Source organism: Lepidochelys kempii, chromosome 14, assembly GCF_965140285.1.
Source record: "Lepidochelys kempii isolate rLepKem1 chromosome 14, rLepKem1.hap1, whole genome shotgun sequence".
NCBI classification, from domain to species: Eukaryota; Metazoa; Chordata; order Testudines; family Cheloniidae; genus Lepidochelys; species Lepidochelys kempii.
The window spans coordinates 9,980,231-10,007,035 of record NC_136393.1 but is presented as its reverse complement, the minus strand read 5'-3'; the positions used below and the strand labels follow the sequence as shown (position 1 = coordinate 10,007,035).

Genomic DNA, 26,805 nt, shown 5'->3' with positions numbered 1-26,805 from the left:
TTCTGCTGGATTCGGCAGTGTCCTTTTTCATGTCTCACCACACCCCTGAGGTGTGGCTTAGTGTTTGAGAGCACTACACAATAGGGGGCCAGCCCTGGCTCCTTTTTATGCCCCATTTGGATCACCCTAAACAACTGCACTCTCTTGCCCTGTTGTTCACAGATACAAGGATACTAGATATTTACCCAAAGCTTCAGAGCCTTGGTACAGTTCAGATACTTACCCAATTATGGCTCCCTATCTAGGGGTCTCTTCCCAATACACCCTTCAGGAGGCTCTACCATGCAGAATAGCGAGGAGGATCTAAACTTCTACCCTACCCACACAACCTCTTCCCTGCACAAGCCCTGGCCCTCTCCTGCCTGATGTCTCTGCTGAGACACCAAATGGTGACCTACGGGGCCTAAAACCTTCCAATGCCTTTTGGAGTGACCAACAGCCTGGCTGCTTTACCTTGTTAGAGTGTGCAGCCTGGTGGTGTCATGTCTTACAGTCTGGGGCAACTGGCAGCCCTCCCATCCTGCTTGGAGTCCTTCAGAAGGAAAGCTGATGGGCTCCTCTCCTCCCACTTTAGAAGGGGGTATGGTGGGCCCTCTCACCGAAACCCAGCCTGCAGATGGCCAGAAATCCCCTTAAAACATTCTCAAAGTGCTGTGGCGCATCTGGTTCCAGGGCATGCCAGAAACAAGAGGAGGTTTTGTTCCTAAGTGTTTTGAAAACTCAGGTGGAGGGAGGCAAAGGAGGGTTATTTTATCCAATCCCGTCTTTACCTCAGCTTCTGAGGTGACCAGTGGCTATTGTGATTGGTGCCAAATTCCTTGCTCTTTTGCATTTTCATCTGGCAGTGTTTCCTGGCTACTGGTAGAGGTGCAGTGAAGTGATCATCCACTTGGTGGAGTTAGGAGACTTTAAAATACCATGGGAAAATATTGTTGTCATGAACAAAGTCAGGGGCCAGCTCAATCAATACAAGTGCTCAAACAGCACTTGAAGACACCACAGGCCAAATTCTCCCTTTGCTGACACCAAGACAGCCCTGCAAAGCTGAATGAGGACAATTTGTGTCACACTGGTGTAAATGAGAAGATAATGTAACCGTATGATTTTACTTTGGAAATGGTTTGATTTGAACTAGCACAGAGCTTTCTCCAATACGTTCCTGGGAATAAGAATTGGGGCCTTTGTATTTATAGCTGTTGAGCCAGTAACAGTCATGCAAGCCGAATGACAGCAACAAGACAACAGACGTACAAATGACAGGAGAATATTCCTTGCAGTTGTAATCCCAACATATCACTCTATATTGTGACCTGTATTTAAGCACACTGTGTCTTCAAATAGAGTGCACACCTTAAACACCTTCCCATTTCACCTTAGGTAAACTGGTATCATTGCCAGTGTGTGTGCAGTATTCCCTACAGTTACAACTACAGGGAATACGGCACATGCTAAGGCAACGCATAAGAAATACTGCCCATACTGAGGTCATCCCAGTTAGCTATCCTGCGAAGACTTACTGCATGCACTTCACTTTACGTACTGTGAGTAGTGCCGTTTAAGTCCCTGCGACCATTCATCATGCGTACAGTTCAACCTGTGCCTACGACTTTGCAGAATGGGAGGGCGGTGGCCAAAGTCACTTGGGATGTTTTTAAGGAACCTCACTGTACGTTACAGTTTTGTGCAGAGCTGACTGAAATTTTCCCAAATTCAATGGAAATTTTCAAATTTTAATTGGAAAAAAAGTGGGAAAAAATGGTGGTGACATTTTCCCAAAATTTCAAACCAGCCTGGCAGAACTCCACGACCGCTCAAGAATTTTTTGACCTTAGAGGACAGCAGGAGCAGAATAGGACATGAGCCCCCTATTGGCTGTTGCCCACGTCACCTGTCCTCACTATCTCTTCTCTTCATCTGATTTACCTCAACAGTTTAAAACACAGCAACAACAAACTGGAACCTGCATCCTACTGTTACCATAACAACTCTCTAATGTCATTAATGGCAATGTCCTGGGGCAGAAGGTTAACTATTATAAATTAAGATCCCCACTGAGTGATATTATGAGTCCCGAGAAGTGAATTCAGCTCATGAAGATATTTTGCGAGGTTATACCTAACAATGTCATATCCAAGAATGTAGATGTTGGAAGGCAACCACAATTGCTAATCATAAGGTCACCTGCCATGGGTAGTGCAGTTTCTACGCACAGTTTCCGACATCAGATTTAAATTAGCTAAATAAGTAAACATGACACTGATGGAAAAGCAGCTCATTGTAATGAAATCCCGCAAGTGCCGCCAACACCCAGTGGCTTTCAATGAAATATCACATCCCAAACTATTAACCCTCAACAGGCAATGCTGGCAACCCCACCGGAAATGATATTTCAGTTGCAGAAACCCTAATTTGCTGCCTGTAAAAGATCAGTTCCACGAAGTATCATATCTGAGCTGAGGGGACTTCTGGCAATGACTAGTAGAGTGAGAGACCGTGTAATATCCACACAAAACCTTTTCTTTATGTAGGGGCTTTTAAGCTAGAAGAAATCTAAACACTGAATAAAATATATTGAAAGATCACTTGAAATACCTTGAAATGCAGCCACCTCTAATATGGAATTCTGCATCACCAACGCCACACACCCATAATTAAAATCCTCCCTTTTCTCTGAGCCAGTGACAAAACTCTTTAAAGAGCAGCTATGGGTCAGAAAAGTGACTGAGTGAGAATATTACTTGTATTACACTAGCTCCTGGGGACCACTGTCATGGATCAGGGCCCCATTGTGCTAGGAAGTGTACAAATACATAACAAAAACCAATCCCTGCCAAAAAGAGATTACAATATAAGTAAAAATGGCACCTTCATACTCAACAGATTAGATCATTCTATTCAGAGCTACTCACTCCACTGACAAAAGATAAGTAGAGATGGGCCTGAACCAACACCCTACAGAACCAGATGCCTCTGAACTTTGGTGTGCTCAAAATTTGGATCCAAATTTTGCCACTGACAGAGCCTATATCTAACACTAAGTTTTTACTAGTTTTTTCCCCTGTTATCACTGCACAGTGCCACTGTGGGAGACTGAGCTGGATTCTATTCTGTCTCAGATATCACCCAGAGAATTAACTGCAAGCCACTTGCAGAATCTTTATTAGTGGTGACGACACATGGGAAGAAAGAACCCAGAGTGATTTCAAAATCCCACAGAAAGTTTGCAGAGCTGGTAGTTTGAAAAGTATTTTTCTACTTGTAAACCAAGCAGATGTGATGTGGTGTCTGCCAGAGACAATACACATGGTTCCCCACAGCGCCATCTTCACAGTCTCTTTTCAAAGTAGGACTAGATTTTAATTATCTTTTGAATATCTTGCCTGAAGATTCAAATGCATTGTGCTCTGGGGTCTGACAGGAGTTTTTCAGCAAGCCTCTATTTCAGAAACACAAAACAAAATACGTATTAGCCGTAAAAATGTTCCATAATATAATAAGGCTGTTTCACTAGTACAATGTGAAATATTTTAGTGTGCTATCACCCCCATGTGATTTTATTCTGTGTTGGAAGTGCAAGTTGTATCCAGTAGAGGGGCTTGCTCCATATTTTACGCCCTCTCTTGAGTGGGAAGGTTACTCTTGTGATTAAAGTAAGTATAGCTCCAGGAGAGAGAAGATGTGGGATCTATTTCAGGCTCTGCTGTAGCCTGATTCAAACCCCCTTGAAATGGAAATTGTTCCATTGATTTCAATGGCCTTTGAATCAAGCCTTTAATTGACTTATTTTATGATCTTGAGCCAGTTACTTAACCTGTCTGTAAAATGGGGTAATAATACCTCCCTGCCGCACAGTGGGGTTGCAAGGCTTGTTTCATTGATATTTCTAAATTACTTTGAGGTCCTCAAATCGAAGCTGCTAGCCACAATTATTCTTAATGATATTATCATCACCTCATCTCCCTTTTCCTAGTGACACTTAGCTATATTAGTAGCTTTTATCATGTTAAGCATCCTGCATTTTTGCAGAATTCCGGTTAGTGATGTTTTGCACTAAGATCCTGCAGACACTTTAAAGGAACATTTGTTATTCAAAACCATCCCTTGGTTGCCTGTGAAGCCTTTAAGGAACTTTGTATAAAATAGATTTTAGGGCAGGATTTTTAAAGCTGCATCCAGATTCTGGATGTCCAATTACTTATAATTTCTAATGGGAATGGGGTATTCAAATCTTTTAAGCAGCTGTCACAGCTCTAGTCAAGCTGCCCCTGCTGGACACTCACCAGGTCACTGCATTTGAGTCCTACATGCTGGACCATGCGCTTTTAACCTTTCTGGAGTCTGAGCAGAGTCCAGGCTCATGGTTTCTAGGCATGCTCTTGGGGCGCAGAGTCTCTTTCTGTCACTCACCTCTGAGAGTTGGGACCCTGCCGTCCAACTGCCCAGGTCCCAAGACTCTTTCTGTGGAGAAAGAGGTGGTCTGTGGAGAAAGAGGTGGTTAGGGACTATTTAGAAAAGCTGGATGTGCACAAGTCCATGGGGCCGGACGAGTTGCATCTGAGAGTGCTAAAGGAATTGGCGGTTGTGATTGCAGAGCCACTGGCCATTATCTTTCAAAACTCGTGGCGAACAGGGGAAGTTCCGGATGACTGGAAAAAGGCTAATGTAGTGCCAATCTTTAAAAAAGGGAAGAAGGAGGATCCTGGGAACTACAGGCCAGTCAGCCTCACCTCAGTCCCCGGAAAAATCATGGAGCAGGTCCTCAAAGAATCAATCCTGAGGCACTTACATGAGAGGAAAGTGATCAGGAACAGTCAGCATGGATTCACCAAGGGAAGGTCATGCCTGACTAATCTAATCGCCTTCTATGATGAGATTACTGGTTCTGTGGATGAAGGGAAAGCAGTGGATGTATTGTTTCTTGACTTTAGCAAAGCTTTTGACACAGTCTCCCACAGTATTCTTGTCAGCAAGTTAAAGAAGTATGGTCTGGATGAATGGACTATAAGGTGGGTAGAAGGTTGGCTAGATTGTCGGGCTCAACGGGTAGTGATCAATGGCTCCATGTCTAGTTGGCAGCCGGTGTCAAGTGGAGTGTCCCAGGGGTCGGTCCTGGGGTCAGTTTTGTTCAATATCTTCATAAATGATCTGGAGAATGGTGTGGATTGCACTCTCAGCAAATTTGCAGATGATACTAAACTGGGAGGAGTGGTAGATACACTGGAGGGCAGGGATAGGATACAGAGGGACTTAGACAAATTGGAGGATTGGGCCAAAAGAAATCTGATGAGGTTCAATAAGGACAAGTGCAGGGTCCTGCACTTAGGACGGAAGAACCCAATGCACAGCTGCAGACTAGGGACCGAATGGCTAGGCAGCAGTTCTGCGGAAAAGGACCTAGGGGTGACAGTGGACGAGAAGCTGGATATGAGTCAGCAGTGTGCCCTTGTTGCCAAGAAGGCCAATGGCATTTTGGGATGTATAAGTAGGGGCATAGCGAGCAGATCGAGGGACGTGATTGTCCCCCTCTATTCAACATTGGTGAGGCCTCATCTGGAGTACTGTGTCCAGTTTTGGGCCCCACACTACAAGAAGGATGTGGATAAATTGGAAAGAGTCCAACGAAGGGCAACAAAAATGATTAGGGGTCTGGAACACATGACTTACGAGGAGAGGCTGAGGGAACTGGGATTGTTTAGTCTGCAGAAGAGAAGAATGAGGGGGGATTTGATAGCTGCTTTCAACTACCTGAGAGGTGGTTCCAGAGAGGATGGTTCTAGACTATTCTCAGTGGTAGAAGAGGACAGGACAAGGAGTAATGGTCTCAAGTTGCAGTGGGGGAGGTTTAGGTTGGATATTAGGAAAAACTTTTTCACTAGGAGGGTGGTGAAACACTGGAATGCGTTACTTAGGGAGGTGGTAGAATCTCCTTCCTTAGAAGTTTTTAAGGTCAGGCTTGACAAAGCCCTGGCTGGGATGATTTAATTGGGGATTGGTCCTGCTTTGAGCAGGAGGTTGGACTAGATGACCTCCTGAGGTCCCTTCCAACCCTGATATTCTATGATTCTATGATTCTATGATGCAGGCTCCTCCAGATGCCTCAGTAGTTTAAACACCTTTCCCAAAGTTCCAACCTTGTGGGCACTCTGGTTTACAGTTTACCTCTGTAGGGACATGTAATAATTAAAGCAAACAGAAATCTTTTGCAAAGCCTGTGTCCATCACAGTTAATCTAGACAGCACAAGAGCCATACAGTTCTACGTAAAAAACAGTAACACACCTAGAAGCCATTACCTGCCTCAGTTTCCTCACCAGTCTTGAACATTCTTTGGGACTTCATCAGAGTCCTTTAGGGTGTCCACAATATCCCCTCCTGCAGCTCAGGGCTTCTCCTCTCTCTCTCCTGCAGCCAGCTTCCTTCAGCCTTGTCTGGTTCCACAGCCAGAAAGTCCCTCTTCCTCCAAAAGCTTGTCCCTCTCTCCTGCCCAAGCTTCCTTTGTCAGGCCAACCCACCCAATCTCTATGTTTTTATAAGGCTGTACCAACACCTGATGGCTTGGCTCCCTCTCCTGGGAATATTCTATTTCTTCGAACCCTAGCCTTCTACAGAGAAGTTGGAGAAAACTGGATTTAGCTTGGATGCAGTTCTTTTTTCCTTCTGCCTGAGCAAGATCTATTCAGGTGCTGATAGCCTTTAATGACTGATCTATTCATAGAGAAGGCCCTTCATTTTCAGTTTGAACTGATTTTTACTGAAAAATTCCTGAGTTTTACAAAACTGTTATTTAGTTTTTACTGGTTTTCATTCAATTTTTGGACCGCTCAAGTACATGAAAATACTGATTATGTTAAGCAAATCCAATAGGTTACATTAGTATATGTGTTTATGTTAATAATAAATGAGTCTAAGTGTAAATGCAAGGCTGTGTATTAAAATAAGGCAGTGTAATGAAAGATACACATGCATATGCATGTACGTGCCTATGTGAACATACTGTTAACGTGCAATTCATGAAACAAACCACAGCATTACACTGCTTTAACTTTCAATACTCTTACTTTCTCTATTTGTTGCTTTTTTTCTGCCTTCCCATCCCATAATATTAACCATGATATTTACCCAGAAAACTGTTACGTTAATTTTTACTCTGATTTTCACCTCTTTTTTAACTATTTGTAATAAACACGGATAAACACCCAGGAAATTATTTAAAAAAATAAAAACAAAAAATAAAGGGCCTTGTTCATAGATAGACTTGTAGTCACCGCTCCCCTGCCTCCTTCATGCAAGGAGTATAGGGCATTCAAACACAGTAAAGAAAATCATTAGACATAAGGAATATAAACAGTTGATTAAACCAATCTGGAATTTATAAGTTGTACGTAGACTGGTTCTGCAAACTGTCACAGCAGCTCTGGAAATCTCAGCCTCAGTGCTTTGCTGTTTGCCTTCTCACTCCTAGTCAAGTCCTGTGATGACTAACGGAGGTAATTAACTTGTTAAATAATAACCACCTGTTCTGGCAGGGAGAAATAGCCTTTTGTACTGACAGATACCTCCTAAAAAGGTTTGGAGGATATAGAACATCAGCAAGAAATTAAGCCTACGACATACAGTCCACTGACAATAAAAGGGAACTCCCACTCAGTTCAGCCTTTCATACTGTGTCTTCCAATTGCAGCTGCAAGGCAAGTGAGTATAGCACACATTCAGCTCAGCCTCCCTGCCTCAGTGCGCCTGGGCTACTCCCAGCTTTCAGATCTCAGTCCTTAACTCCCAAAATCTCGCTCCTGCCGCTCACATCTCAGCTCCCAGCGCTCCCGGATCTCAGCTCTGACCTCAGCTGTCTACAGTGACAGTTTCTTTACCGTACTTTGCAGCTCTCCGATATCGGCCTTCTTGCAGATCTCACCGGCATGCCAGTTTTGTGAGTTGGTTTTCAGACTTCAGCACCAGCTCTTCAATTTACTGCCTTAGCTCCCAGTGCTTCTTTGTAAATGTATCTACAGCTAGGGACAAATATGAGACAACGTGATCTAGACATTGAGCAGGCAGATTTTGTACAAGCTTCCCCATATTTGCCAGTGCATAACCACCCTGACTTGCCGCTCCCAGCCCAGGGACACTGCTCCCTCATCACAGGACAGGAGGAACGCCCATTGATGTCAGTGGAAGTTATTTCTATTCTGCCGCTGGAGAATGTGTTTCTTTGTGCTCATCAGGCACAACCAGTCATGCCCACTTCTATAGCGCAGTATGCAATGCACATCAGTGCAGGCTAGGATCTGCCATGTTGCAAACTTATGATTGTATCCACAATTCTTGTCCTATTTGGCGATTTTCCCTAAGCTCCAGCTCCTGGAGTCAATTGATTACAAGAAAATCTCAGCTTTCATATAAAACTACAAGAAAGTTTCTATATACACAGATTGATGGGATCAGAATTAGCTGTTACCACTCAAGAAAGATCTTGGCGTCATCGTGGATAGTTCTCTGCAAACATCTGCTCTATGCAAAATGGCAGTCAAAAACCTAACAGAACGTTAGAAACCATTAAGAAAGGGATAGATAAGAAGACAGAAAAATATCATAATGCTACTATATAAATCCATAATATGCCCACACCTTAAATACTGCACGCAGTTCTGGTTGCTCCATCTCAAAAAAGATATATTAGAATTGGAAAAGTCACAGAGAAAGTCAATAAAAATGAGCAGGGATATGGAACAGCTGCCATACGAGGAGAGACTAAAACAAATGGGACTGTTCATCTCAGAAAAGAAATGACTAAGAAGATGATAGACATCTATAAAATCATGAATGGTGTGGAGAAAATGAATAGATCTGGAAGTGTTATATACCCTTTCATATAACACAAGAACTAGGGGTCATCCAGTGAAATTAATAGGCAGCAGGTTTAAAACAAACATAAAGGAAGTACTTCCTCACGCAACAGTCAACCTGTGAAACTCATTGCCGGGGGATGATGTGAAGATCAAAAGTATAACAGTTCAAAAAAGAATTAGATAAGTGAATGCAGGATAGGTCCATCAGTGGCTATTATCCAAGATGGTCCGGGGCACAACTCCATGCTTTGGGTTTCCCCAAACCTTTGGCTGCCAGAAGCTGGGACTGGACAACCAGGGATGGATGGCTTGATAATTGCCTTGTTCTGTTCATTCCCCCTGAAGCACCTGGCATTGGCCGCTGTCGGAAGACAGAGTACTGGGCTAGATGGACCACTGGTCTGATCCATTGTGTCCGTTTTTATGTTCTAGATATCAGGGTTATGGAGAAAAGCTTGAAAAGTGGCCCTAAAGTCTCCAAAACCAGAAAGCAGATAAAAGAACCTGAGATGTATTATTTCTTTCACAGGTCATGAGTTGAGAGACAATCTCTAGATTTTGGAGGCCCTATTTATGATTTTTAAATGCTGGAGGTTGACAACACTGAGGAGGAGATTGCCAAATCCATTCTCCCTGTAGCCAGTTTTGAACTTGGAGCTTACAAGTCCAGGCCCAGCACAATGGCCCTGAAATCTCAGGATGCTGCTCTGACTTCACAACCTTTTAGTTCCCAGCCACTCTCTGATCAAACACTTTGCTTCCCTTCTCTTACTTCTTACCAATTCTCTGGCCTCAAATCTCCTCTTTTATCCCTTGCTTCACAGCTGACTGTTCCCTTCTTCTTGCACCAACTATCAAAATCTCACCTCTGAGATCTCTGCTCTTTGTTTTCTGCTCCTAGAAGAGGTGCCCGTTTTCTCTTATTAGCAAAGGGCCAGTTGAACTCAAGGGGTTTATGTTTTTCCATAAGGTTTGGCAAATTCAATCTGCAGATTTAGGAAAAGGGGGAATAAAAAGGATGCCTATTCCCTGGCTGGCTAAGGTATCTCTGAGTGTTTAAAACAAAATTAAAAGGGAAATTAAAGTTAGATTGTACAAATACATTTGCCTGCTGGGATTTGCCGGCAATCCATGGATTTTGAACCCAGGTCCACAGAGTTCTTGTCTATCATCACACTGCAGCTAACAACTTACTGGCAGCAACTAGAATCAGAACTCCTTGAAGACCAGCTCAGATAGACGGCATCACCCCTGAGCCCCAATTGCTGGAACACTGGAGCTTCTGGTTGGCCTGCTTCCTCTACTTAAGCCGGAAGGAGGAACAGGAAATCATCCATACAAACGGTTGACACTGGGATGAAGTTGGCCAGTGATAAATGTAGGATGGGGTGGGAGGGACCATCTCCCCATGCCAACCAGGGTTCAGAACCAGGAGGTCATGAACTGAGAGTCAGATACTAGGAATCAGGAGGTCAGGGTCAGGAGCAGGAAGTGCTGGGCTCTACCATGCTTTGAGCTGCTCACCGAGCACTACCTCACCCTGGCCTCCTGACTCAGCCTGATTCCTGACCTCAGCTCCTGACCTCCTGGTTCTGAACCCCCACTGGCATGGGAACCCAGCTCCCTGCCCTATGCTAACCACTAGGCCTGGCCATTTATATCCTGGCCCTGACACCCACGGACTTCAAAGTCAGTTTCTTCCATGATGGAAAGACCCTGGTAAATATCGCTACAGGAGCAGAAAAACCTTTTCCTTTTTTTTTTAAATGTCAGGACAGAGTATTTATTTAAAGGCTGTTTTACAGAAACTGGAATTTTTAAAATAGGTCACTTAAAGAAGTATCAAGGTGACAGTGTCATTGTAACCCCTGCCGTCTATATGTGACCCCTTCAAATTAAGGTGACAGGATGTGGGAAGCTTGCACCACTTCTGTTCCTTGCATTGTCACTGTTCTACGGATCAACAGAAGACATCAGCCCACAGGGCTGTCAAGCCAGCCCTCTTCATGAACATTACATTTACATACAAATAGGATGAAGTGCACATTTGGAGTACCAAAACTTCTTGGGGGTGTACGCCTCCTGCCTCCCAGGGGAGGAAAGCATTTTGGCTGGCTTCCTTCCGTCATGGCATTTCCAGAGACATTAGGTGGAATGTGAGGCCTTTGTTATTTTGCTGTGTTAAAGCAAGAAATTAATGAGATAGTGTTTCAATTCAAAGTCCAGCGCTAACTGTAAAATCTTTAGCACAGAGCATTTTAAGTGAGCAGCCTTATTGACAACCTGCAAAACATCACTCATAAAATCACACACAATGTAAAACTGGAGTAATGGCCACTTGTGCTTATTAACAACTGTGGCGCTTTTGGCAAAAGTAAGAGTGACTGGCCAGATTCTGAGCCATCAAGTACCTAAGCCTAAACGAACTCATGGTACCTGCTCCAAAGGCTGCCTCCAAGATTCACAGGGTGCAGAAAGAGGGACCCATTCTTTGTCCATTCCTTTGACCCACTCCTCAGAAAGCTCAAAGACTAGAAGGGTTATTTTAAGACGGGGGGGGGGGGGGACAGCGAAAGTAGCAAAAGGCTTAAATTAAGAAAGGATAAATTTACACTGAATAACAGGAAGGCCTAACTTGCAATGGCACGTGAGTCATTAAATGAGTTAGTCATGTCTGACTTATATCACCATGCAATATCCCCTCTTACAAACAAACACTGCTGCGGGATGTTTTCTGAGTAGCACAAAGTAAGATGCAACTATTTGCTTTACCTGGATCAGACAGGTGTTTGCCTTCTCTTTATCTTAGTCACATATTTTCTTTTCATTCCCAGCCCTCCTCCATTTAATCTTAATATTTAATTTTATATTCTACTGACATCTAATACTGAGCTGTTACATGACTTTTCATGTACTTTTCAGCTGTGGAGCTCAAAGCACTTTATAAAGGAGGACAAGTATTATCCCCGTTTTACAAACGGGGAAAACTGAGGCACAGCGGGGTGGAGTGACTCAGTGGGCGAGTGACAGAGCCAGGAAGAGAACCCAGGTTCCTGGAGCCTCAATTCCATGCTCTAACCACTAAAGCATGCTGCCCCCTTTGCTGTTAGTTTTCTCCCACCCCCCTTCTTGTTCTCCCCCTCCCATCCCCCTTCTCCTCATTCTCCCCCTTCCTTCTCCCCTTCCCCTGGGTCTCCCTTTTCCCCTTCCCCTGGTTCTCCGCCTCCCTTCTCCCATCCCCCTTCTCCCCTTCTCTAGGTTCTCCCCCTCCCCTCTCCCTTCCCCCTTCTCCCCTTCCCCTGGTTTTCCCCCTCCCCTATACCCTCCCCCTTGTCCCGGTTCTCCCCCTCCCCTCTCCCATCCCCCTTCCCCTGGTTCTCCCCCTCCCCTCTCCCATCCCCCTTCTCCCCTTCCCCTGGTTCTCCCTCTCCCCTCTCCCATCCCCTTTCTCCCCCTCCCCTGGCTCTCCCACCCTCCTTCTCCCAGCTCTCCCCCTCCCCCTTCCCCCCTTCCCCTGGTTCTCCCCCTCCCCTCTCCCATCCCCCTTCTCCCCTTCCCCTGGTTTTCCCCCTCTCCTCTCCCATCCCCCTTCTCCTGGTTCTCCCCATCCCCTCTCCCATCCCTCTTCTCCTCTTCCCTTGGCTCTCCCATCCCCTGGTTCTCCCCCTCCCCTGGCTCTCCCGCCCTCCTTCTCCCGGTTCTCCCCCTCCCCTCTCCCCTCCCCCTTGTTCTCCCCCTCCCCTCTCCCATCCCCTTTCTCCCCCTCCCCTGGCTCTCCCACCCTCCTTCTCCCAGCTCTCCCCCTCCCCCTTCCCCCGGTTCTCCCCCTCCCCTCTCCCATCCCCCTTCTCCCCTTCCCCTGGTTTTCCCCCTCTCCTCTCCCATCCCCCTTCTCCTGGTTCTCCCCATCCCCTCTCCCATCCCTCTTCTCCTCTTCCCTTGGCTCTCCCATCCCCCGGTTCTCCCCCTCCCCTGGCTCTCCCGCCCTCCTTCTCCCGGTTCTCCCCCTCCCCTCTCCCCTCTCCCCTCCCCTCTCCCCTTCCCCTGGTTCTCCCCCTCCCCTCTCCCATCCCCTTTCTCCCCCTCCCCTGGCTCTCCCGCCCTCCTTCTCCCAGCTCTCCCTCTCCCCCTCCCCTCTCCCATCCCCCTTCTCCCCTTCCCCTGGTTCTCCCCCTCCCCTCTCCCATCCCCTTTCTCCCCTTCCCCTGGTTTTCCCCCTCTCCTCTCCCATCCCCCTTCTCCTGGTTCTCCCCATCCCCTCTCCCATCCCTCTTCTCCTCTTCCCTTGGCTCTCCCATCCCCCGGTTCTCCCCCTCCCCTGGCTCTCCCACCCTCCTTCTCCCGGTTCTCCCCCTCCCCTCTCCCTTCTCCCCTTCCCCTGGTTCTCCCCCTCCCCTCTCCCCTCCCCCTTCTCCCCTTCCCCTGGTTCTCCCCCTCCCCTCTCCCATCCCCTTTCTCCCCCTCCCCTGGCTCTCCCGCCCTCCTTCTCCCAGCTCTCCCTCTCCCTCTCCCCTCTCCCATCCCCCTTCTCCCCTTCCCCTGGTTCTCCCCCTCCCCTCTCCCATCCCCCGGTTCTCCCCCTCCCCTGGCTCTCCCGCCCTCCTTCTCCCGGCTCTCGCTCCCCCCCCCGTTCTGTGGTCCCTCCCCGCAGCTGGCTGATGTCACACGCCGGCGGGAGGCAGCCGGGCGACCATGGCTGCGGCCGGCTGGCGCCTGGCGCGGGGCTGCAGCTAGGCGCCCGGGATGGAGCCGGGCGGGCTCGGGGGCCGGGCCGACTGGATGCGGCTCCTGCGGAAGCTCAAGGAGGTCTTCGACGTGTGCGACGAGGATGCGGCCGGCTTCGTCCGCGTGGAGCGTTTCGTCGCCCTGGGGCTGCAGTTCGGCCACGGGGATGAGGTGAGCGGGGCTGGGGGCGCGCCCAGCCCCCGAGCGGGGCAGTTGCCAGCGGGGCTCCGGTTCCTCCAGCGCCACCCGGGGCTCCCTCCCCCCGTTCACCCTGCAGCGCCCGCCCGCCGTCCTGCATCCCCCCCCCCCCTTTGCACCTGCAGGCTCCCCCTGCCTTGGGCTCCCCGCATCGCTGCCCCTTTGCGGCAGCTCTGCCACCTCTTTTAACTGGGGCTCCCCCTCTGATCCGGGGGGGGGCACCCCTGAGCGCTCCGCACCGCAGGGCCAGGCTGCTCTGGGTCAAATCACGTCCGAGGTGATTGCACGGAAATGCACTTTCTCCTGCAGCCTAGAGCAGGAAGAGGCACCCTCAGGGAGCCTGGGGCTACTTCTCTGCTGATTTGACTCCAGACCCCTCTGGCCAAGGGGGGCAGTTCTGTTCCTGCAGTTAACCCGTTTTGCACCTCTTCTTGGTTCTGTTTTCTAAAGTCCCTTTCTCTTGTCCATATGGAGAGTAACTTCGCTGAAGTCAATATTTTGGACTTCTGGCTTTGAACATACCACCCTGCTGCCATTCAGGCAAACGGGGCAAACCCTGCATTGCTTTCCCTGCGAATAAACAGTGGGATAAGGCCATGCAGAATTCAGCCCCATATGATTTTTTTTGTCTGAATCAGACTGCAGGGACAGGCTCATATTTTCTTTAGTTTATTTCCTGCCCGGCTCTTTTATGCTGATGCAAATAGCCACCTGACTCTCAGAAACACCTGGGTTTGACCTTGTTTACCAAAACTGGGCTTTCTTTCAATGGCAGCATTGACTTTCTAAGCAGAAATACACCTGCGCTAGTGAACAGATGTGATGGTTCTGCTGTTTAGTTTTTTTGTTGTTGTTGCTGTTTTTTTTGCCAGGCATGACTGTTGTGGTGAAAGCAAAGGTTTCTCCTCCTTAGCTATGTGGATAATCTGAAAATAGGTTCCACAGATTACACAAACAAGACTCTCCTTTGAAATGAGTGCCTTTATTGCAAATCCTGTTACTCCACCATGGGTCTGTCATAATTCCTTATACATGTAAGTCCTGTTTGGCCTTCTTGGTGTTTAAAGAACACAGAGTGTGTTCTGGAATGCCTGTGGAGCCATTTAACAGCATCATGTTAATCTGCAGTGACACTCACAGAAAAGCTGTGTGAGTTAGAATTATGGACCAAAGTCAGTCTATCGTTGACACAGGTATAAATCTGGAGTCACTCCACTGTCTTCAGCGGAGCTATTACTTTAGTGGAACCATTATCACTACATTATAGTAGTGTAAATAAGAGTAGAATTTGGCCCAATATTGATTAGAATAATTGCATGAATTTCAATTGGCCCAGTTCCTCTTAAATTATTGAGTAAGAGAGAAATCTCAAACAAAATGAACCAGATATGAAATCTTGTATTTCATGAGAAGATTCCCCCCTTCAGAATATGATACCTCATCTCTGGGTCACCACATAACAAAATGCTCTGGCACTTAAAAAAAGGAGGCAGCACCAAGAAAACAAAGCTGGTGTCAGGATGAAAAGTTCTGACCTTTTAAAATGCGGTAAAATAAATTAATCTGCAGAGATTGTAAAGAGAGAGAAGTTTATAAAAGGGTTCCGAGGAAGTACGATAGCAAAAAAAGCATAATAAATTCATAATTCTTGTCAAATCAAGTTACTAATTTTTGGATCAGCACTGGTAATGAAACAAGACTTGTGAATTAAATTAAAGAAAGAGGATACAGGAGGCTCCATTTCTTGCATCTAGTCATAGACCTGTGGTTGAATATTTCTTTAATGAGAGATTAGAGTTATTATTCAGTAACCAGTAATATAAGGAGAAGAAAGGATTAACAGGAGTGAGCTCTATTGATATCTCTGTTTTTATTTGTCCCTTGAAGAATTATACATTCCTATATACACTAAGGGCATAAATTGTTAAATCTATGTCGCAAGAAGCATTGATTGTACTGTGGGTGGTTTTTGTATTACTGTATTTATTTCATTCCTAGATCAATAACCTTTTCTTGTTGGCATTTAGGAAGGTTGGTGAAATGCTCTGGCCTTTGTTTTGCTGGAGATCAGCCTAGATCAGTGGTTCCCAAACTTGTTCCGCTGCCTGTTCAGGGAAAGCCCCTGCTGGGCTGGGCCGGTTTGTTTACCTGCCGCGTCTGCAGGTTCGGCCGATCATGGCTCCCAGTGGCTGCAGTTCGCTGCTCCAGGCCAATGGAACCGCTGGAAGCAGTGGCCAGTACGTCCCTCGGCCTGCGCTGCTTCCAGTAGCTCCCATTGGCCTGGAGCAGCGAACCGCGGCCACTGGGAGCCGCGATCGGCTGAACCTGCAGACGTGGCAGGTAAACAAACTGGCCTGGCCTGGCAGGGGCTTTCCCTACACAAGCGGCGGAACAAGTGTGGGAACCACTGGCCTAGATGATCAGGTTCCTTCTGACTTTAGAATGTATGGAAATCTATCAGGTTATTAGGAGGGGAGCTGGGAGAATAAACTGGAGATAAAAGGTTGAATCAGATGATGTCTTAAAAATGTCTTTATTTTTTGTAGATGAATGTATTAGAAATATGTAAAGGGTGAGGGTTTGATGAACTAAAGTATTGTATTGAAAAATTATAAACCATGACTGGTGTATTCTGAATTTTGGGAGGGGCCTAGATTACTGACTAGGTGCCAGAAAAATAAATAATATGCAAATAAGAGATTAAATTATAGGCTGCAGCATATGTCTAGTTAAACAGGGTGAATGGTAATGAGAAATGCCCTGTAATCATCACTGCATTCTTGTTAGTTGTAACTGACAATGTTTGAAAAATATACTTACAAAGATGAGAGAAAAGGAATTTACCTCTATATCTTTAGTAGCATGCATATTACAATTTGTCTTAATTTCTCTTTGTATAAGTAGTCTGATCTGAAGCCTGTTGAAGTAATTGGAAAGGCTCTTATTGACTTCACTGGGCTTTGAATCAAGCCCTCAGTAGCTGGTATGCTGCATTGTTGCTAGGTTTGGGTGGACCAAACCAAAACTTCACATCTGAACTCCTTTAATTTTAGATTGTTACGTGCATGTGGATTCATGTCCCCTGCCTCTACAGTTTTGGTTCTGGGACAGCTCCTAATCCAGAAGGGTTGGTGCTATTTTATAGCTTTGGGTGCTGCAGCTAAAATATTACCGTTTGGGGCCAAAATCTCATGAGACTCGCTTATGTGATTTCAGTGCTGTTGAATCTGCTGCTAAACCTTAGCCCTGGTTCGGTCTCAGCCACAACCTAAACATGATCATAATACTGCCTTCTCAGATTCATCTCTAATTCTTCCCAGATATCACCAGATAAAATGGGAGGGGCTGAGAGTTTACAAGAAGGAGGAAATTAAAGAGGGCTGGGTGTGTTATGGTACGTTTTGAAGCCATTCCAACTTCACAGGATCCTTATTTTATAGTCAACACCAAGCTTTTCCAGTACCCATGTTAAGTAATCACCGTTCTTTGACATGGTGCTTCAAGAGGATGTATTTCAGATGCAGTGATGGTCATCAGAGGAGCAGACTGAGTGCTCTAAGAATGATGGCCTCCTCCACTCCTAATCAAGTTATTGATTTCCCAGTGGAGTTCAGCCAAACAGGTGTGCCACGAGGCACTGCAGGGAACAGCAGCAGGGAAATATGGAATGTGCATGGCAGGAAACGATAGGAAGGGTGTGTAGGGCGATCAGTGTGGGGAGGATTTAATTGGACCTGTAAGGCACATGGAGGGAGGAAGAGAGTTTGTGGGCAAAGAAATATGGAGAAGGGAGGAAAAGAAGGGGAAAAGGGAAGGAGGACAGGGATGTCCAAAATCAGAAAAGGCATTAGGACCCCGACTGAGAAAAGTGGTGATGTACAAACTGCACTGTGCTATTTAGCAGTGGCTGAGTCAGGTCTGCTCATTTAACTGACAAAGACAAGATTATTCCCTGCACGGACAGGTTAGCTAGGAGACAGCAAGCTGGACTCTGTTCTGTTACATGCATCATTGACAAACGTGCCTGCTCCTTTCTGACTGCAGGATCTTCACTGCTGGTGGTAACATAAGAGGCAGGGAAAGTCTGGCTTTCAGATTCTAGGGGCAGAGTTTGCAGCATGGGCAGTTTGAAAAATCATCTCTGGACTTCTCAGCTGAACCAATTTGATATGCATACCACTGGGAGAGATTTGCTATGGAACCGCAGACAGAGGCAATGATCCTAGTGCAGATGTACTGTAAATACTTTATCGTGGGTGGATAATGACTTTGCCATTCTGTTTAAAAACGTGTCATTCAAAATGAACTTTATTTACTATGTATCACTGGTGACCTCAGGAGACAGAAAGAATCAGTTTCCCAAAACAGTACAGCCATCCCAAACTTGCTTCCATAGGGGCCTAATAACAATTGTGCAGGAAAATCTGCAATGTGTCAGATTAAATTAAACCTAAGAGATGCTGCCAGAGAGCTGCCTTGTCCTCTTTACCGTAGTCTAACGCATGATAATTCATTGTTTAAATGTACTTTTGGTTTTTATTCTACATTTTCTGGGCCCAATCCAGCTCCCATTAAAATAAATGGGAATCTTTCCATTGGCTTTAGCAGAAGATTGATTGACCCTATATGTTAATGATTTTAGCCTTTCAGTTCTGTGTATCTTATACCTAACATATGAAGGACCAGATTTTGCACTGCTGCAACCCAAGTATCTATAACACTCTCAGCACAAATAGTCACGACATTGCATTGGTGTAATGAGAGTGAAATTTGGCTTGGTTAATTCCATCCTTCCCGACTTTATTCTACAATCCACCTCTGTGCCTTCATATATTTGTAGCCAGGGCCAAGCAAAACCTTGATATTACCAATTCTTGAGTTATTTACCAAAGTTTGTGAGAATTTAACATAGTATGAAGTTTTTACCCTTTATGTGGTTGGTAGTTTGGTTGGTTTGTGGTCAACATGATGAAATTTATCATTCTAAAGAGATCAGGAACTTTCTGAAAATTTGCCTCAAAGCAAAATTTTGCAGCAAAACAGCAGGTTTTTGCCTGGAAAAAGCAGCCCTCATGTTCATCGGCACAGTCAAAATAACAGAGGTGAAACTTGAAAATGTTTAGCTTTTTCATGATTAAACTTTGGGGATTTTTATGGTTCCTATCACTGATGATGAAATTATCTATTACCCTATTTAAAACTCTCTATGGCAGCAACTTTTACCCCACTCCTCCTTTGTTATACACCCTCGATGAAATCCTGGCTTCACTGAAGTCCTTGGAAGTATTGCCTTGTTTTCACACGCTGTCTTAAATTAGGCTCTGAGCTCTATAGGGGCAGGGTCTATCATTTTATTCTTAGACCCTGATCTAGCAATGAATTCCATGCGAGTGAATCCCTGTGCCCAGGCAGAGCTCATTACAGGATTGGGGCCTTATTGTAATTCACTGAAGTCAATGTAATTACTTTCATACTCATGGTTAAGCATGTGCATAAGTGTTTGCATGATCGGGAGTTTCGTTTTTAGCACCTAGCGTGATGAGGCCCATAGGTGCTGCAGTTGTAATACAGACGTTAATACATATAGGATGGAGCAATTCATATTAAACATCAAGGGTCAAATAATACTAAGTATCTTAAATGTACATGGTGCTTTTACCCCAAAGGTTCCCCAAGTACTTTACAACATATGGTCCGAACCCTGCTGCCTCTCTCAGCCAAAATTTTCACTGGCTTCAGTGAGAGCAGGAAGATTACATGTAGCTGTGGCTTTTAAGGAGATATTGTCAACTGAAAACCACATGTTGCAAACAGACACATTTATTGACTATGAGACCAGGAACAGTGGAGGGTGGGAGGCTTTTCAAAAGCATTGATGGGAATTCGGTGCCCAATTGTGCCTTTTGAAAATGTCCCCCTTAGATTATTACAAGTAAAAGAAGTTTAAAGTTCCAATTTGCTTGTCACTTTTCCACTATTGTGCTTGCTTTTTCCTTTAGCTATGGATGCTGGAAATCCATGACATCAGTTTCACTTTTGTTTATAGTCAATGCCACTTTCTTTTTTCTCCTTGATACAGTGCTTGAGGTTTCAAATGCTGCAAGGCAATATTTGTTGGTTTAAAAACAACTGTTTTCATTGGATTGCTTTTTATTATGGAAACATTTCTACTGAGCTTTGGTTTAGTACAAGCTTGTTTTTGCAACACTTACATGATGGCCCAACTTGAAGTAACGATTGTCTCTTTTACACCTGAGCTACAATGCACAATAGTTTAAAACAGAAACAGTGGAACCCTTTCACCAGTGAATGCTTCTTATTTATACTCCAATAGCATGCAGAGGCCCCAGTCACACATTTAATGATAGTCCCTGCCCCAAAGATCTAAATAAAGGGGAAAAGCTGTGGTGAAATGACTTGACCAAGGTCAGCAAGCCGGTCAGTGGCTGTGCCTGGGATAGAACCCAGGTCTGCAGAATACTGGTGCAGCACCCTATCTATCCACTAGACAACGCTGGCTCTCTTCTTGGCGACTGCATGCAAAACCCACCCCACAAATAGCTGGTATTGAGATTTCCATGTTGCTGAGCAGTGTGTTACATAAGGAGTGGAAATGCCAGCCTGCCAAATGTATGCCCACTCACCAGGGATTGTGAAGAAAGATGTGGAAAACATACTGCATTTTAAATACCATGGCTGGAACTTGTGTAGTCACTAGTTGGGGAAACACTTGTAGCACTGAAAAAGCCAGAAGTTGTTTGCCATCTGATTTCTTGTTACTTAGAAAATAGTTGCACTTGCAGCTGATGTGTCTAGAAGCCTTGCAAATTACATATTAAATGTGCTCAGGTTCCTGGCAATGGGTTATGTGAAAGTGTGTATCTTACAAATCTGTTGCCAGTGAATGTTTCATAATTCTAGATCCTATTTAAACTCTACATTCAGTTTTCAGCAACAAGTGAAATATGATAAACATGTTGACTATTTATTTTCAGAGACGTAATCACCTTTTGGAGCATTATTTTTAAAAAAAGAGAAAGCACAGGTGTTCATGCTTAGACAGCAGTGTGCGTAATATTAAGATCAACAAATACTTGCCAGGATAGAAACAGAATTCCACTTAAGAGGGAACTTCAGCAGCTCATAAAAACCTGTAGGGTGTTATCAATTATACTGTTGTGAATTGACAGTAACTCCACTGGAGTCAGTTTCAACCATGTAGAATTGGTGTATGTGAGAGCGGCATCAGGCCAGATGTACACAGAATCCCAAGAGCAAATCCCCACCTTTCTTCTTTGGCATGTAGAGACCAATAGAGAGTAGCAAAGCATCAAAATATGGGGGCATGCTCTTGAACTATCCTCTAGGGCAGTGGTTCTCAACCTGCGGGCCGCTTGCGGCCCAAACAGCACACACCTGTGGCCCGTGTGACATTCTCAGGGCCATACAGATAGTATATATATATGTTGTATGGATGTGGCCCACATAACACACAGAGAGCTGCATATGCAGCCCACAGTGGTAAACAGGTTGAGAAGGACTTGTTGAGGTCATGCACTGAAGCAGAGGGTCTACTGTAAATAACTGCTCTGTAATGGCCTTCCTGTACAAAAAGCACTTCTCCATTGCAAAAGTGGTCTTACATAGCGCCTACGCCCCTAGATTCTTCTCTCAGCTATGCTGGTGACACTCTAGAATTAAACCACTGAGGTATATGAAGTTCCTCCTGATTTACACCAGTGTAACTGAAAGCAGAATCCGGCAATGTCTTTAAATAGTTTAATGTATGCTGTAGCCTTATAATAAGCATCTATCAAATATGGGATATAAGACCTGTAACTCTGAGATTTCAAAGGAAAAGTATTAGAGCATGACCAAAGGGTGGTGGTATTCTGATGACAGAAGCAGAAAAGAATTACTGCTTTCCTCGTGCTCTGCTTTTCAGAGAAATACTTCTCGAAAGAACAAATAAATATTCACCCAGCCATGCTGAGGACAGAAGGGCAGTTCCCACGCAACCGCATTCTCTTGTATATACCTAGGCTGGTGCACATTTTGACTCGCTAAAGTAATTTGCTAATGACCAGTTATTTAATATCGTTTTGACTGGGTAGGGAAAAAATTCTACTCTGAAAACTGTACGCTAGGATGCTTAATGGATTTTGGATTAGTCAAGGTACAGTTGCTGTAGCTTTCCTAATTCAGTGCAAGCCAGTACTGCAGTGTGCTTTAAACAAACCTACCGGTACATCCTACAATCAAGCATGTATTTCCAAACAGGTGACATAAAGCAGGCTTAGTCCTTATTGTTCATCGTATGTTTGCTACAGCACTGTAATGAGGAGATATGCTGTAAGGTTTGCTGTGCACTTACAAGTCTAATTTGTTATGTAATATGAATGCATTTCAGAGATACGAGCACTGGGGGTGGGTTACACGCACACTTAAGAATTAGCTACTGCTGTATTCTGAAATACATGACAGTGATCACAATGAGTAGGCTTTTGTTAAAAACCAGAGAAAAGACAGTAATTCTTGAATTTTTTATTTAAATAACTCTGCTTTAGAGCTACCTTGAGAGATTATCTTTGATATAGCTACAGTGGCATTGTGTTGTCATGTGATCAAATGCAAAATCTTCTTGAGAAAAACCTCAACATATAGATCCTGCAAATACAATCCAATGCTGCTTCCATTTTATATATTGTTGGAGGTAGAGCTTGAAATTAGGGAGGTTAATTACTCAGCTGCTTGGCAAGACTGGATATTTTCTATGTAGTTTCTCTCTCTCTCTCTCTTTTTTTTTTTCCATGCGAGATTCAGTCTGTGCTGTTAAAATGTAAAACTAGTATGTCTATCAAGCAATTAAAAAAATTAATCACATTTAAATTAATCACACTGTTAAACAGTAATAAAATACAATTTATTTCAATATTCTTGGATGTTTTCTACATTTTCAAATATATTGATTTCAATTACAACACAGAATACAACATGTACCGTGCTCACTTTATATTTATTTTTGATTACAAGTATTTGCGCTGTAAAAAAAGAAAAGTTTTTTTCAATTCACCTAATACAAGTACTGTAGTGCAATCTCTTTATCATGAAAGTTGAACTTACAAATGTAGAATTATGTAAAAAAAAAACTGCATTCAAAAATAAAAAAATTAAAATTTTAGAGCCTGCAAATCTACTCAGTCCTACTTCTTGTTCAGCCAATCGCTCAGACAAACAAGTTTGTTAGGAGATAATGCTGCCTGCTTCTTGTTTACAATGTCACCTGAAGGTGAGAACAGGTGTTCTCACGGCACTGTTGTAGCTGATGTTGCAAGATATTTACATGCCAGATGCGCTAAAGATTCATATGTCCCTTCATGCTTCAACCACCATTCCAGGGGGCATGTGTCCATGCTGATGACGGGTTTTGCTCGATAACAATCCAAAGCAGTGTGGACCGACACATGTTCATTTTCATTATCTGAGTCAGATGCCACCAGCAGAAGGTTGATTTTCTCTCTTGTTGGTCCAGGATCTGTAGTTTCTGCATCGGAATGTTTTAAGACTTCTGCAAGCATGCTCTACACCTCGTCCCCCTCAGATTTTTGAAGGCACTTCAGATTCTTAGCCATTGGGTCGAGTGCTGTAGCTATCTTTAGAAATCTCGCATTGGTACCTTTGCATTTTGTGAAATCTGCTGTGAAAGTATTCTTAAAATGAACAACATGTGCTGGATCATCATCCGAAACTGCTATAACGTGAAATATATGGCAGAATGCAGGTAAAACAGAGCAGGGGACATATAATTTTCCCCCAAGGAGTTCAGTCTCCAATTTAATTAACACATTTTTTTTTTAATGGGTGTCATCGGCATGGAACCATGTCCTCTGGAATGGTGGTCAAAGCATGAAGAGGCATACAAATGTTTAGCATATCTGGAATGTAAATATCTTGCAATGCTGGCTACAAAAGTGCCATGCAAATGCCTGTTCTCACTTTCTGATGACATTGTAAATAAGAAGAGGGCAGCATTATCTCCTGTAAATGTACACAAACTTGTTTGTCTTAGTGATTGGCTGTACAAGAAGTAGGACTGAGTGAACTTGTAGGCTCTGAAGTTTTACATAGTTTTGTTTTTGAGTGCAGTTATGTAACAGAAAAACCTACTTTTGTAAGTTGCACTTTCATGACAAAGAGATTCCACTACTGTCCTTGTCTGAGGTGAATTGAAAAATACTATTTCTTTTGTTTATCATTTTTACAGTGCAAATATTTGTATTCAAAAATAATACACACTTTGATTCAATTACAACACAGAATATAATATATATAAAAATGTAGAAAAACATCCAGAATATTTAATAAATGTCAATTGGAATCTATTGTTTAGCCATGCCATTAAAACTGTGATTAACCGTGATTAATTTTTTTTAGTTAATCACTTGAGTTAACTGCGATTAATCGACAGCCCTAAAAACTAGTATTTTTCAGGTGTGACGTGTGTTGGTGTTTTCCAGAAATTTGCTCATGCGACTCTGGAGGGTATTCAAATTTCCAGTGCATACGGATTTTACCCCTCTCATATGATTAAGCTCTGAAAAGTGAGTTATGCAAAATTGTTCAAGGAAAGGTACAGTGTTTTGGGGATACAGGAGAATTTCCAGTTGGATGCTAGAAGAAGCTAACATGGTCTCAAGGCTCCATTGTCATCTGCAATTTAGCACAACCCATTGATAACCTGCAGAAAGCCTTTCAGGCTAACAAAGTGGACACAAATTTAATTCCCTTACAGTGTTCATCGAAGTAAAATGATTTCATTATTCCTTGTGCAATCAACAATGCCGTGTTTCCCATTAATGGCATCTGATTCCAGAGCCAAACATTAATGAGCATGTTAGAAACTTGGATTTTTACTTTGTAAGGTAGGCTAGCTTCATAAGACTACTTTAACTTTGTTCATCTATGCAGGAGCTACAAATGAAATCATAGCAGTGTTTAAACTGTGCAGTTCCTTGTGAGAGATGTATGTTCTCAGGCCTTGATACCTGCAGATGTTGCTGAATAAATACCCATTTGTGTGTGGCAACATAGCTAACTCAGACCAGGGTGTGATTAAGTAGATAATAGGAAGTGGCAGACACAATTGCTGGTCGTATAGAATTTGGTTTTATAACAGCAGTGTGACTATAAACAAAAGCACTGTATAATACATTTCAATTACTTGCCATTCAAAAGGTAATTAAAGGGCCTCACTTGAAGGGAAAGAGAGTGTTTCCCTGTGATTAGAAATGAGTGCGATTAAAAACAAAAATATCAAGAGTCCTTCCTAACTCCTGATTTTTAGTTTAGTTCTGTAGCACTCCCTGCCTGTGAATGAGTGACGGCAATTAAATGCACAGACAAAATACTTATCCAAAATACCTGCGAGAGACAGCATGGTCTAATAGATAGGGCACTGGGCTGGGAATCAGGATATAATATTTTAGTATTATCTAAATGATTATGTTTTATAACCACCGTGCTAATTTATCTTGAATATTCCTTTTGCTTTAGGAATACAACTTTGGATGGTGTTTTGGACTCAAAATGACAGTACGATTAAATGCATGCTGCTCTGTATGCATATTGTAGTCCTAATAGGATGCCATGTTACTCATGTATAATTACCATTCTATTGCTGCCTTTTTGGTGCCTCAGACACGGTTCTATTTCCTAAGTTATGTTAGTCTGTTCCAGCTGCATATCTCAGGCAATCACCACACATTCGTTCTTTCCTTACTTTGGCTACCTTGCCATACAAGAACTGGTGGGTTTTGGAATATTTACTTCAGCAGAAATTTTCAGAATTTTTGATATTTATGCACCAAGCCACAAATAGCTTATTTTTATTATTTATATTCACCAATAATATTCTTCATAATTTTCCAGCCCTGGAAACCCACCATTATTTGTCTTCTGTTGCTGTGACACCTACTACTGCATATTTTCTCCACTCCTTCTGGCTTGTTCTGAGCAGCAGCAGTCACTGGGGGGTTGTGGATTTTATTTTTTGCAACGAGGAAGTGGAAACGCACAAATCCTTTTCGTTCCAGTTTCTACTGCAGCTCCATGTGTCACAGTGAAATGACCCTTACTGACACAACCCAGATGATATTTTGAACATAGGATTTATTTTTTCCTACTCCACTTCTGTTGTTCTGATTTTTTTTTTAAATTAATATGCATACACAAACAGCTTTCTTCATGTTTGCATGTTTTGAATAGATTTCAGGGTCTCTGTAGCAAAATATTGTTGTTTTCATTATTTACATATCAAGTGACGAAATGCTCACTCGAACATATTTTACCTAATTAAACCATATGACAACCAGTAGTTCATGGTAGCTAATCTCTGCAACAGCTATGAGTTTAGAGCTATTTCGGTCAGAAAATCTGATAACAAGAGGATGGACAGAGAGAGGGACAAAATAGCCTCTACTCATTGTTTCCTCTTTGATCCCAACCCAGTAGTCTATTCCATGATTGCAAAATATTACAGTATCCTACAATAAAGGCAGCTACTCTGCATTTTATATCAACATTGCTACTGGGAACTATAATGCCGTAGAAAGCTGCAGTATTGTTGTTATAGGCGTTTCCTTGTTAGAACTTGCTCGTGTTCCAAGCACTGAATCAAAATTCAGCGGAGGTCACTGGCTAAATACATAATCCGGTGGAAAGACTACTCAAATGTGGAGGAAGGGATCCCAAGAAATGAAAGGGTAAATGGCAAAGGGCAGATTTTGTCATCGCTACTCAGTGGGACTACGAGTGGCATCAGTGTGAGGCAGAAGTTGGCCCTCCAGGAAATCCTGGTCCCACTGAAATCACTATTGAAATTCTCGTACATTTCAGTGGGAATTATGAATTGACCCGAGGATTCTACCTCAGTCCAGCTGGTCAGCAGGGCAAACTCTTTCTCTTTCCCTCCACGTAAATGTAAGATTCCGTCACTGCAAATGGCACTTCCAAATAACCACAACCCAAAGACTACTCTA

The 26,805-nt window shown here is 43.9% G+C and overlaps 1 protein-coding gene across 1 annotated transcript in view; it reads left to right on the top strand.

Moving 5' to 3' along the window:
- Positions 1 to 13,523: 13,523 nt before the first annotated feature.
- RAB11FIP4 (RAB11 family interacting protein 4) overlaps positions 13,524 to 26,805 on the top strand; it is a 195,043-nt gene continuing 181,761 nt past the window's right edge. The window contains exon 1 of the mRNA XM_073310342.2: positions 13,524 to 13,741. Within this exon, the coding sequence (XP_073166443.1) occupies positions 13,589 to 13,741 (153 nt within the window). The 5' untranslated portion in view covers positions 13,524 to 13,588. The remainder of the gene's footprint in view (positions 13,742 to 26,805) is intronic.